At 41.4% G+C, this 14,412-nt stretch overlaps 1 protein-coding gene across 1 annotated transcript in view; it reads left to right on the top strand.

The window, feature by feature from the left end:
- Positions 1-14,412, top strand: part of ADAMTS2 (ADAM metallopeptidase with thrombospondin type 1 motif 2) — a 170,450-nt gene that overhangs the window by 116,050 nt on the left and 39,988 nt on the right. The window contains exon 5 of the mRNA XM_036392015.1: positions 9,384-9,467. Coding sequence (XP_036247908.1) covers positions 9,384-9,467 — 84 coding nt within the window. The remainder of the gene's footprint in view (positions 1-9,383; positions 9,468-14,412) is intronic.

Below are 14,412 nucleotides of genomic sequence, written 5' to 3'. Positions count from 1 at the left end.
CCAGGAATGTGGCAAACAGGCCAAAATAGATTAAACAAGACTCTTTACTTATCATGTCACTTAAATCTATTTTTAAGAATTAAAATATACAGTAATGGTAAAGAAGCCATAAATGTTCCAGCTCTGGAATATACTTTTTCCTAATTTTAGTAAACCAAACCAAGACACAAATTGCAAGAAATAACAACTCTTCAGCAGCCTGTCTCTACAAGTGGTTTAGAAAGTGCAGCCTGTGTAACCATCCCCACAGGGCACAGCAGCTCTTGGCACAGGCAGAAATTGTTCTGTTGAGAGCTCTGAGGTAGAAATATGTCTTTTGGGGACTGAGGATGTGTCCCATGCCTTGTGCCCAAATTCGAGAAGCTGCTTGAAATGATCAAGGTATCTTGAAAGGCTCTGGATAGTTGCTGGCAGTCATCAGTGTTGTCCTGTTCTTTCTCTCAAAAGTCAGCTGGCTTCTAGAGTCTGTATTTCAGCTGAGGGGTGGTGATGGTAACCAGCCCTGTTTCCAGCTCCAGCACAGAGAGGCAGGAGGGGTTTATTGCTGCAGATGGTGCTGGGGACCTGTGTGCCAAGGACAACACAATGCAGAACCTCTCTTTCCTCTCAACACGGCAACTCCAGCTCTTGCCCTCATTGCTGGATGGGTGCAAGGTGTAATTCTGTATAGAACATGGCTTTGGTCTCCTTTCCTGAGATTCACAGTGACTCCCCCATTGCCTTCTCTTCTTCATCTTTGAATGGTTGGGGGTTTTTGTTTAGAAAATGAGCCCACTACAAAAGGCCTTGGGGTCCCTGCTGTTAGGGGTCACATGTATGCAGTGATGACATGTGTAGGTCCAAGGTCACTGAAAAAGAGTGACAAACAATTCCAGCTGTATTTTTAAATCTAATTGGAGATCCTCTCATAAGCATCAGATTGTGTGTACCCTGCTGGATTTAGGATGTAATCAATTAGCTTCCTGTAGTAACAAGGCATAGAATCAATTAGCTTTGTATGGTAACGAAGTAGTAAGCATAAAATCAAGAATGCATGGTAACAAAATAAAATAATAGTGAAGATATTTACTGGAGATAAAACACGTCATCAAATAGTTGAATTTCTGCGGTTCCAAAAATGAAATAAATCTTAGGTGAATTGTCCCTCCTGGGGCAAGACATTACTTTCCCAGAAGCAAGTCCCAGCATGGCTGCTTCTCCCACTGTGCTTGATCTCTTTGTGTGTGATGGCGTGAACAGTTGTCCTTAACTAACTTTTCCCAGGGATCTTGGGTGGAACCCTACCACCAACCCAATCAAAACAATTTATTTTTTTTCCAAGCCCAGTGCAATGACTGTAAATTCAGTAAAATCTGTTTTGTGCAGCTTAAGTGATGTGTTACAGTCCACACCTAAAAGCCATGAAGTGAGAAAAAACAGGGGCTGGGTGTCCTGGCTATCTTGAATAGCTGTGCTAATATTTATCCCAAAGTTTGGAAATGAAGTCACTCCCAAACAAATGGTGATAGATGCCAGAGGATTTTTAACACGTTGGGCTGCAGCCACGTATCGTCTGACTGTGCGCCAGCCGTTCCACTGCAGTGAGCTCGGCCTCATGCCTCCCCTTTTTCATCCTCCAGTCATTTCCTCTGACAAAACTCTGGTTTCTCTTGACCTCCTCTCTTTTCTCTGCTCACCACCATGGGGACATTCAGTCACCTTTGGAAAAGATGCCATTGTTTTCACTTTGGAGACCCTCAGCTGCCTCTCGCTCGCACCATTTTCATTGCACGTCATGCTGTGCTTTTTCCTGGGAAGGATGTTGGCCTGCACAGTCCTCTGCATTTCCAAGTGAGAGCCCACACATTGCACAAATTAACTTTGTATTTATAGCATGCAGGAGCATTTCCACAGAGGAGACATATTTGGGTGGAATCTTGTAGTTCTGTAGTTACTCAAGAACATAGAAGGTAATTCAATTTCAGCAAGAAAGCATCTCAACCCCCCCAGTAATTGTATCTGCCTGTACAATTGTTTGGGAAATATTAGAAAAGTGCAAGGCGAGAAGTGGTGTTGTAGAATTACCTTGTTGCTTGGGAAAGAAAAGGTTTTCACTGCAGGATGCCCTGGGAAGAGGAGAAGGGCACTGAATGGATGTCATTGTGCTGAATGGCTTGGATGAGTGCAGTGATCAGAGGATAAAAATCTGGCTGGGTGGTCAAATCCAAAGGGTGGTGGTAAATGAAACCAAATCCAGCTGGTGGCCAGTCCAAAGTGGTATTCCCCAGGTGCAGCAGTACTCAGTATCAGTGATCTGGATTAGGGAATTGAGTGAATCCTCAGTTCATGTGCAGGTGGCACCAAGGTAGATGAGAGTATTGATCTGCTGGAGGGCTGGAAGGCTCTCCAGTGGGATCTGGACATGGCCTCAAGTTGCTCCAGGAGATGTTTAGATTGAATATTTGGAAAAATCTCTTCATGGTTGTCAAGCATTGGAACAGGCTGCCCAGGGAAGTGATGGAGCCACCATCCCTGGAGATGTTTAGAAGATACTTGCATGTGGCACTTGGGGGTGTGGTTTAGTGGTGACCTTGGCAGTGCTGGGGTGGATGGTTGGACTTTATGATCTTAAAGAGCTTTTTCAACCTAAAGGGTTCATTGATTTTGAAATGGGTGTTGTTGATACCCAGTCCTGGTTCTGAAATTCACTGTTTCATAACCCTCTTAAAAGTAGTTTTGAAGATTAAGCAATTTTCAGGGGTAAAAATCTTTAAATTCTTTTCCATTCCTTTACCGTAAAAGAGCTGATATTAAAATATTTATATATACTCATTTAATGGATATATGGCCAAAATATTTGTGATACTAAAGCCTATCTCCTCAAAGTAGCTAAGTGCCTAATTGCATTATTTCAAAGGGGGATAGACTCTAAATAAGAATTATGCCTCACTCTGGGCTAGATTTATCTGAGTATTTAGTCATTTACCTGCCTTTGAAATCAGTGAGAATCAGTATTAAAAATTAGATCATGGGATTATGTATCCCTCAGCCTTCAAGTGAAACTTCAACTCCAGAACAAATACATTAAACAACTTTTCATTTGAATAACTGAAATCAATGAGAGTTATGCAGCTGGGGGCTTTGGAAGGTCCCTGGAGTCTTTCACCTGCATCTTTCAGCACTACACATGTCTTTGAAATTGTGGCCCTGAGGCACTGCTGAATGTGTTATCTGTCCTCTTTAATAGGATGTACATGATACTACTATTATAGATGAGATTTCTGCTCTCGTATCTCTGGCTGATGAGGGATGAAGATTTGCAGGTACAGAACAGCAAGTCCCTAATGAGAGGAAAGGGCAGAAATGCCATTGGTTTCTAACTGACAGTTGGATAAAAACCTGAAAGCATGTCTAATTCAAGCTGCTAAAAAGAAAGTGATGATTGAATACATTGAAATAATGGTGCTCCCTGTCTTCAGAATCATGCTTTTTAAACTAAAAAGCATTTCTTTTAGACAGCGAGGATAGTTCAATAATGTAGAATTCAACTGGATTTTTGAAAATTAAATAATTCATGAGCTCCAATGCTCATTATTTAAAATCAATTTATTTGAATATGGGCACTTTAAATTTGAACTAACTCTAAGAAGTTTTACAAATAACAAATGTAAGTCCAGCTCTATTCATCTGAGGGACTTCAGCTGTCTGTAGCTGAATTACAGCTTGTTTGAAAGTTTAAATATATGTATGTGAGTTAACTCCACATTTTGCCTGTTCATTATAAACCAGTAGCTGTGACTGGTGTGAACAGTGTCTGAAGAGGCCTACATGAGGTTATTTTTGTTCATTATCTTGATTGCCACCCTACAGTGGAAGCTGTAGTTGTGCTTGGGCATTCAGGGGTTCCTGCAGGAAAGACCCTCTCAGAACTCTTACAGGTTGTGCTCATTTTCACAGGGATTTTATTCCCAGCGTCAATTAGGTGAGCATTGCTCATTATTGGTACCTGGAATGTGCCTTGCTGCCCTATCACACAGGTTTAGTACCATCCTCAAGGTAGAGGGTAGGTACTGTTGAAAGATGATTTTTATCTTTACTCCAAATACCAATATGAGCTTTTGCCACAAAGGTTTCAGCCAGGGACTTCTGAGTTGTGGCAGTCTGGTTTGTGTGATGGAGTGTGGATAATTAGGATCAGCTTTCAAATTCTGGGTGCCTTTCCTTACCAAACTCCTCAGAATGGAAGAGGTCACCATATTTATTACTTTGACATCACACCCCTATCCCTTGCAGTAAAGTGATAAATCAGTCTGCTTAATTATTTTATGATGTTGATTTTATTAACATGATCTTGAGACAGTAATTCAGAAAAATACTGAGTCTGTTGGTGCAAAGGTAATTTACAGTGTTTAGAGAAACCTCACAGCAGTGGTTTATGAGCAGGAATGAGAAGTTCCAAGAGCCTGCGGGAGGAACTAAGAAAAATAAATTAGTCATGAAGTCAGAAAACAAAGTCTATGACCTTTCTAAAGCCAATGTTACAGTCAAAGATGAGATAGAGGCCCGTAACATGAAGCTACCTGGTGCCTTACCAACACATCTGTAGGGGAATGTTTTTCATTTTGATCAGAAGCAGCTAACTTGGACTTGGTAACACCTACTGACTCTGACACCAGGGAAGGTAAATCAGGGCTCGGACTCATATTTGCATAGAAAATGTGAGATTCCTATCTCTGGTTCAAAATGTACATTGCCAAGCTCTTCTAAAACTGCCTGGTGTACGTGGTTTTGAGCAGAATGATAGATGTTTTCCAAATGTGGGATCACAGTTTGACCTTTAAGTTTCATGTGTGTTGTGTGCTTTCATTCTTCTCTTCTCCTTGTGATGCTCAATAAAGATTTCAGGAAAAAAAGAGAGTTCCTCTTTGAGGAAATGCCTTGTAAGGACTAGAAAGGGAGACTAGGAGCCCTTGATTTTGCTGTATGACTTTCTGTGGGACCATAGTACATCACCAAAGGAATTGATGTAATGTTATTCCTGTGGGATTAAGTTAAAGCTTTGGGAATGTCAGAAATGCTCATTTGGGATCTTCAAAAGCATAAAGAAGGTGATGAAAATCGAAGAGCACAGTGGTGTTTGAAGTGGGACCACAGAAAAATAAAGTGAGAGGGAAACGCTTTTGGGAGGGTCGGATTACAGAAGTTTGTGCTCAGTATCCACCATGACATTTCTGGTTCCTATCCTGTAATTCAAACCAGACATTTCTTACAGAAATAGACAATCACTGGATGCCCACCAGGCACTGAGGCTTTGCTGCAGATAATTATGAGCTGATGAATGAACTGCATCTCGGGCTGGGCTCTAACAATGTCTTGCCAGGAGCTCTGCCATCCCACAGGGAAGGAGCTGATGTTCTCCAGCTTCTCCAGGATTGCTCTGGCAGAGATCCACACATGGTCCCAGCTCTGCCTGGGAGCACGTAGCCATCAGTAGTTTCTGCAGCAGTAGTTGTGTAAGGATGCTGGGTGATCAAAGAGTGGGCTAATCAGCTTGGATGGATCAACAAACTGTGGTGGCTGCAAAACCAGATGACTCTTGGTTTGTGCCCTCTCCAAAGGGTCAGATGTGCCCTCTGATGGCCTCTGGTGCTGGGTCAGAGCTGTTTGACACTGACGTAGCCTGAGGTGGAGGCTGTGAAATGTCCAGCAGGGGTGTGTGCTCAGGAGCCCGGGGCAGTGGCACTCACCCAGGCATGAGGAGCAATCCATGGAGCTGCCTCAGGAAGAACCCAATGCTTTATGGTTCAGGAGTTGTGTTCTGATGAAATGATCTGCCTTTTGCATAGCAGACACTAACAAATTCTGCAAGGCTGGGGACTCCTTCAAAGTGCATGAATGAGTTTGCTGATGATTTGCCAAAATACACAGATTATTCTCCTATGGTGCATTGGTTTAATTAGAGATCTGGGGAACCACCTGACTTTGCCTAAAAATCCTGCCAGCTCTACCAGCAGGTAACCTGCTCTGCACCAAGACTAGCAGAACTGCAGGCTGTTGATTACTATTTGTGTCACAGGAACTTTCAAAATTCCCTTTTAGGATCAGGCAGTGCTTTGCTCAGTAATCAAAACTTTCCAGTGATTCTTTTACAAAGCATGAGGCACCTCACTGGTGCTTGGTTTGCCTTTATCTTTTTGATGTATTCTATGTGCTTACTGTGCGGACTTGAAACTTGCTCAAGGCAGAAGAATTATAAAATTAGCAGAGAGGGACAGATGAAAAAAAACTAAATAAAGTCTTTGTTTTTCTTATGTAGCACCAATTTGTGCTAGCCTGATTTCTACACAGAAACTTTAAATAGAAATGTGTGTTTTCCTTTGAAATATCCCAGAAAAAGAAACCAAAGACATCCCAAAATAGTTAGTGAACTACAATAGCTGGATAAAAGTGTCTTTACAGTATTTCACTGTGCTTTGAATTCTTTGAGATTTACCCAGACTTCTTCATCACCCTCTATAAATGCTGAATCACTGTAGGACATCTAATAAGATTTAATTCATTCACTGCCTTCAGTACAGGAGCTGTGATTATGGGATGGTCTCTGTGTACTTTTTTCCTCCTATGCAGCAACTTAATTTTAGACTTACTGATCTAAGAACAACAGGAGACTGACTCTGGCTTTTCTTCTGTTGATATGAACCAGGATGTCCTGCTGAAGTACATGAAGATGCAGTGCTGGAAAAGTACTTGCAGTCTTTTCCAGAGCTGTGTGTATTTATTGCACAGACATCTGAACATGTATCTCCATTGTCTGGCTATCTGTGCTATCAAACACTTAAGTTTCAAAGTTGTGAGTTGCTCTCAAGCCTGGAGCTTTCTGATTGCACAGGCTGGTTGGTCATCTTCTGCCCTATACATTGAGCTGCATTAGCTTGACTCTGCTTTCCTGTTGAAATAAGAGGTGGAAATGTGGGGGATCTGAGCTAGGGATTGTGTTGGGCCTTTCAGAGTGTTTCTTTTCATTTTCATGAACCTCTGAGAGCACAGTGTTTGCTTGGATCTTGTATCTCTAACAGATTCCTGCAACAAATAGGTGTGATTTAGGCTGTGCTGAAAAGAAGGAAAAGCATCTATTTCAGCATATTATTCATGTGCAGTGAGACACTCCTAGCAAACCACAGTTTAGGTCAGAGGAAGATGCTGGGTGAAAAGGGCTTGGACTCATCCTTATTAATGAAACCAAGGCCCAGAGCTTTGAATTGGCCTGCTGTCTTGCAGAAAATCCAGGATCCCAAGAGAACCAAGCAGCTTTTTACAGTGCTTGTGCTTTTCTGTTCATTCACAGTTTGTTTGTTAGATGTCATTTGCATGAATAGTCAAACAGTGTTTTAATTCTGTTCCATCAATGTTTTCAAGCCAAGTTTCTCTTTGGCACACAACAGCGATACAGTTGTTCGGTTACTCAACGATTGTTAAAAGAGGCTTAGGTTAAATTCTGGATGTTAATGAGAGAGTGCTGTGCACCAATTTGGATTATGCTTTATGAACTAATTAAATACTTATTTACATGCTGTGTTTACTGTCCTCTATACACAGCACTTTTTTGTTTAATACTCATTTCATGTACAGATAATTTGCAGCTTATTTCAACCTCATATCCTTGATGTGAGAGTACTCTCTTCTCACCACACAAAGAGGGAGGCAAATTAATATCCCTGTCTCCCTTGACAGCGTTCAAGGGTCTTTTTCCTGGGTGAAAGAATTTTTGTAAAACAAAATGTGTTTATGTCTTACCTATTTATAATCTGTGTTGAGCAATGGTCCTCAAAGTAAAACTAAGAGCGTTTTTAAAATTTCAGAATATAAAGTTAGTCTTCCAAAGTCTTATTTAAACATGCAAAGAGATGATCTGATTTCTAGAGGGGTTGTTCACAAAGCAGATTTGAACATAATCAGTGTCTTCTACCCTGCAAGGAAAACAGAAGCCCCTGAGGCCACTCATAGCCATGGGCTCCTCATCCACCATCTTAATCCAAGGATCTGCTTGCTTATCAACCTGCATCCCAGGAATACCCCAGAATGTTTCCCAGGTGCCCTGGAGGGTGTGAGCCTCCTCCTGGAGCTCTGGTTCAGCAGGACACTCAGGACTGTTGAAAACTTGGATATCTACCAGGCATAAAATAAGTCTCTTCTGTCAAAAAATACTGATGAAACGAATTAAAATTCACTTTAAAATGTCAGTGGGGATTGCTTAGCAAAACCTACACTGATGTATTTAATTTTAATGGTCTTTGAAGAGATAAAATATGGGCCATTAAAACGGGGGCTGATTGAAGTAGCAGGACATTATTTACCATGTTTCTAATGAAAGGTTCCCTGAAAGTTATTTATTAGCTTGAAGTAATGAATCTAGTTTGGAGGAATAAATGAAATCTAGGTCCATCCAGCAAAACAGTTCAGTTTGGTGCAACCTTTACCAAGGGAAGGAGGTTTTAGGGAAGGAACTTGCCTTGCAGGGATCTCATCTGCCTCTTCTAATTTGTAAAGCTAAACCCCTGCCATTTGGCCAAGTCTCATGCAGTCTTCATCACTGAATACTTAAATCAGCCTTGTTAACAGTTAATATTTGCCCAGCTTGCCTGTAGCAGTGTTTCTTAAGTAATTGTTATTCATCTACATTTCATTCTCTACTCTAAATATTTACAGTTTTCTTTTCAGTGTTCCCGGGGTGATTTCCCCATGTGCGTGTTCAGTTATGTAGCTCTGGTATAAAAAAAAAAAGAAGACAATTTTAACTTGCTGGCATTTTGTAGCTTTTGTTCTACTTGCAAAGTTTAACACTGATGAGTTTTGACATACAATAAAGCCAGCTCATGTGCCTGACCAGCTTTTTGGGGGAGGCACATCCTCTTGGCAGAGTGTGATATGATGGGTCCCAGATGGAAGAGTTACAGGGTGCAGCTGAGCTGATCCAGTGAATGGCTCTTGGGAGAGAGGTCCTGTCTCTCTGCTCACTCATCCCCTTCCCTATGCATGGTCCTGCTCAGCAGAGAGATATTTGGGATTTTGCCTGGATTGCCATGCTCCAGGCTCCAGTGGGACACATGGGCCAGCTCAGCTGCATGGTGTGGGTGCACCATGACACCTCCAAGTGCAATTAGGCTGGCACTTATATACCTGGTAATCTGAAGTCTCTTGAGTATATATTTATTTTAATTGATTCCTTAAATTATGACCTGTTGGGGGATTACAGCAGAGTTGGAAAAACCCCATTTCCTCTCTCATTAGTGGAGTTTTTAATGTTTTAAATATGATCACAAAGTGGTGTCTGGCCTAATGATATAGCATAAAAGGTATCACTGCCTTCATAGTTACCATTGTTAAAGCATTGAACTCTTTTGCAGGTTAATGAAATTTATCATGATGAGTCCCTGGGTGCTCACATTAACGTTGTCTTGGTGAGGATAATCCTGCTGAGCTACGGCAAGGTAAGGAAAGGTTAATTTAAATGGAGGATATCAATATCTATAGACTTCATTCTTTTATGAACAGTGCAGGTACTGGGGACATGTATTTGTTTTGTATTTTAATCCATATGTATTATCCTTACTAGTCTGTGAATATAAAGAACTTTCATGTTTATATATATCTATTTATCATTTAAACTTTATATTTCAAATAATTTCAATTTCTTCTGGGTTTTTCCTGTGTCATTTGAAGTTACTGCTTAGTTGTGGCAGCCTGTCTTTTCAGATTTGTTTGGAATAGTCCATGAAACATAGAGAACATTTTAGTTCCTAAAGGAAACACAATTGGGTTCTGGTTCAACTGTAAGTAAGTAACAGTAAACACAAGTATCTTGCACAGCTCTGCAAGATACTGAGGGCTACAGCTGCTTTCTAAGAACTCATTTATACTTGTACTTATTGTCAGGGGAGCTACACATGTGCTTAAAGTTAAATGGGTGTTCTGTGGAATAGGGGCCAGAAGATAAGAGCTCTACAGATCAAATCTGTAATTAAAAATATCAAGTGTTCTTTCTCTCAGTTTCTGTGGAAGGGGTTGCTCCACAGACAAAACCTGGCTAAAAAGGAACAAAATATTAAATGGGTTTCAAAAGTATTGATCTGTTCAGTACCTGTGTCCTGTTACTGCCAAGTCAACATCAGATTCCATGGGAACAAGAATAGGACATTTCAAGTATGTTGATAACTGCTTTGGTTAAGGACATGTCATTTTAGTGCTTCCAATGCAGCATCGGGCCCAGCTGCTCAGGGCAGAGTGTTAACATCCAATACACCTTCCTGTGACTGGAGCTGTGACTGGGATTTCCATGTTCATGTAGTAAACCTGGATTCTGGATGACTCCATGTATGTTCATGGAATTTGCTGGAATGCTGTCAGCAAAGAGCCAGTGCAGATGGTGAAGCTCCACTGGCATCCACCAGCTTACCCTGCTCAATACCTACTGGGAATTTTCCTCCCTGGTGCAAATGAGGGAGCTCTCAGGTTCAGTCTGGCCTCTGCAGGAGACTGATTACCTGGGTACAGGTTAAATTTTCTGTTGGAGCTTCCCCATCTGAGAACTAAACACACCAATCTATCTCTGCTTTTCCTGCAGTGATGATGATGATGATGATGTAGTTATGCACTTTGGATAAGCTTAATCAGATGCATGTCCTAAAGTAAATGTAAAAAAGAGGTAATATTTGCCATTTTGTGATTGAAAGTTCATGGAGTGTGTAGTTAATATTGAATTACAAAATGGTTGATATATCCTTGTGATTGCTGTAATGGCAAAAAATTGATTGCAAATTGACTTGTGAATCTCATACAAATCTGATGTTGCAATAGTGGTAGAAGCCAGCAGAATTAGTACCTGGGCTAGTGACCTCTTTGCAGTCCTTAGTTCATGGGCATTTCATAATTGTTATGTGTTTATTATTATTCATCTTTAGCCCTATAGATCTACCTCAATGTGAGCTCTGGTTATTTCTGCCATTTTCCAGATGGCAGACAGTAGCTACAGCAGTCATCATTCCAACTTAAGGATCTTTGTTTTCTTGTGAAGAGCAAAGCTTTGTCCATTTATAATTCGAAAGTTACCAGTTTCATATTTTTTTGAGAGGAGAGTTGGGGTGGAGGACAGAAGCCAGCATTTTTTGGCAGGTCTTTGGCCACATCACAGAAGTAGCATTTGCAGGTCTATGTAATCTGCTTGTGGATATTGTGCTTCTGGATTCTCCATCCACAATCTGCAGTGGACAATGCTTTAGCTTCTGACTTGTCCTGCTGGTTTCAGTGGAATAATTCTGCTATCACAAGCTTGTCCCAAAGATAATTTTTCTTGCCTTTCCATATCTGATTCTTGTTTACATGAAAGACAATCTATAGCTTTCTAAAAATAGTAAAAAATATATATAAAAGATATAATTCCAGAGCTCCTCTACTTTATGATGTGAGAACCTGCATGCCATGGCTGTATAAGAATACATCCTTTTCTGTTCATGTTTTTAAAGTTCCTGATCAGAGGTCTAGTACCAGGGAGTAGAAGGTGAGGAGATTTTTCTTTATAGGTTTGGGTTAATAAATTATTATCCCAAATGGAATTATTATCCCAAGTGGAAAAGCAGAGAGAAGAAGTATATAGTTGTTATTTTCTGAACCTGTTCTGAGGAATTAGAACAAAGCCTTGAATATTTTACTGTCCCACACATGAATACTAACAATTTTTAGGAAAATATATATTCAAAACACATAGTATTTAGTGGGGTACTTGTACAAGTTAAGGCAGTGCATGAATGAAGCAGCGTGGTTGTTTCACAACATGAAAATGTTATCCCAGTCTTGTTTGAGTAAGCATTTCTTTTGAAAGCACGGAGCTAATATCTTCAGAATCATTTGCTTCACTGCAGGCAATTTATATATATTATCAAGGGTGCCATTTAAATAATCATAATAATTACATTATGGTTCTGTAATTGATGAAGTATGTACCATCAACGTCAGGTTTATGACAGCACTCTCTGCTATTGCCAATTCTCCACCCCTGAGCAGCCTTCTACTGGATTGTGGGTTTTTCAGATGATTATATTATTTTATACAATATGTCATCTGTTGATAAGAATAATATGGACAATACTTGAGTTGCATAGCAACCAACCTTTCACTGGTTTTTGCTTGAAGGTACTCCAGTCTTTCAAATGTACTTATATTTTAATATTCTCAAACACAGGCAACTATACATGCAGAAGTTTCAGTAATTTCAGGAATAGCATTAATATGTGGTAAGATGAAAAAATGGAACATATTCCTTAGTGATGAAGGAATATGACATGCTGAAATTACTTCAGGGATGAATTGAAAAGATCAGACATGGTTTTACTGAATCAGCACTTTGTGTGAGTTATCACCTCAGGACTTTGAGGGGGTGGCAGGTTGAGCCCTGCCAAGAGCACCAGGCTTGGGCTCTGGCTGGGTGGTGTGTTTGGGGAGCAGGCAGAGTGTGGCTGGGCTGGGGTAGCTCTGCAGGACTTTGCAGGAGCTACCAGCCCTTCCCTGACTCCCCACTTTTCTCTTAGTACTTCCTGCAAATGATGTACCACAGACTGATGTGAGGGCTTCAGCTGTGCTTGCTGCTGCCCACTCGTTTATCAATTCCATCATTAGGGTAGAAAAATGTGTCCTGCAAAGGCTGCTCCATATCTGTGTTGGCTTCAGAAGCCACAATGCATTTCTCTGCATTTTCTTGACATTGACTTCCAAAGTCACTGGCTCTTTTGACGGGATGGGATACTGCAAATAAGTAAACAGGGTACATGCAGTGCATTTTTCTTCAAATGGGAAAAGAGCTGCCTTGCTTCTGCCTTTTTAACTTCAGTAGTAGGAAGATTGGTTCCAAATTTTGGCAACTGCGGATGTATTTGAGATTAATATAATTCAATGTTTGTGCGAATTATTCCACTTAGACCTATTTTGGTTGTAACAGCTCTGTAATACAGCTAGCTCTAGAATACTCAGGAAAATAAGCAAAGCAACCACGAGCACCAAGTGCAGAGGAGGTTGCAAGGGATGAGCTGAGCATGCATTTAAAAACCCTGACTGGTTATTCTAAAATTTGTTTGGAAACATTTAAATACTGAGCACTGCATAAAATCCTCTCATCGCCTCTTTGAGGTGAATGAATAAAGATCATTATTCCCATTTTACAGCTAAAAAAACAAAGATGTTAAGTGTTATTTTCCAAGGCCACACGGAAGGCCACTGGCAGGCTGGGGATAAGACCTCATAAATTCCTGGCTGCAGCCCCACACTCTGTCCACTGACAATGGTGACTCTGTGTGCAGATGAGCTGCCCTTGCACAGCACAGAGGAAAGCACAGGTTAGCTGGGATGGATGCAAATAATACAGTGATTAATGAAAAACCACTTGGAAAGAATTTTGCAGGCACTGCAGGGTTTCAATAAATGCAGCCCCCTGAGGATTTGTGAGGGTTATTTCTTGGGAAATGTGAGTGTGGCAGTGCAGGACACCCCTGAGCTCTCCTCTGGCACCATGCACAGCCCGAGTGTATTCAGCCTGGAGCAGGGTGGGATGGGTTGAGGGATGCTGGCTCTGCTCCGTGGCATCTGGAAAAGCAACCAGGAGGGAGAGAAAACCCACATAAGCTGTAAACCAGTGCTGGCATCATAACAAGTGGCTGGACTCTGACCATGTGTTAACTTGGTCAGAGTGAAAGAGGAACCTGACTACCACTGCAGAGCCTCTCAAATAGCTTAGAGGAGGGAAGAAAACTCAAACAGCCTTGAGGTAGCAGTTGAAGAAGAAGGTGTTATGGGGTGGATGCCTGCAACCTCATAGGACAGGACTATCCAGCTGAGAAGGACTTTTCAATTTTGTATGTCTGAGAGATTAGCAGAGCTCCTGCTGCCTTCATTTGGGACAGGGCTTTACCTTTGATATTTTCATAAAATGATGCTCTCTTTATCTCTGCCATCTGACCTTTTCATGCCTAAGCTTGATACAAGCAGGGGAGATGTTCTTGGTTCAGCCAGGATGGAAGTGCTGGTTCAGTCTGAGTCAGGTTCTTCTTGATCTCTGTTTCCCATAAGGCAGCCTTGGAAGCACAAATCAGGTTTATCCCTTAAATCTGGTGTTTGTCCTTACTATTTTGCTGTTGACTCTGCTGTTTCCCTGGAGGGAAAGGGATGAGCACCTCCACTTACCTCTGCCTCTCCCAGGAAGGTGCAAAGGCTCTGGCTGAGAGCACCTGTGCCTGGCAGTGCAGGGAGGTTGTTGGCTGCACATTAGGGCCATGGAATAGCTGTGCTTGGAATGGACCTCATCAACTGCTCTGCTCAGAGCAAGGTCACCTGGAGCAGGTTGTTCAGCACTTTGTCCAGCTTGGTTTTGAATATTTCCAGAGACTCAAT

The sequence above is a fragment of the Molothrus ater genome, chromosome 15 (genome assembly GCF_012460135.2).
Source record: "Molothrus ater isolate BHLD 08-10-18 breed brown headed cowbird chromosome 15, BPBGC_Mater_1.1, whole genome shotgun sequence".
Taxonomy (NCBI): Eukaryota; Metazoa; Chordata; class Aves; order Passeriformes; family Icteridae; genus Molothrus; species Molothrus ater.
This window is presented reverse-complemented; position numbering and strand designations above follow the sequence as displayed.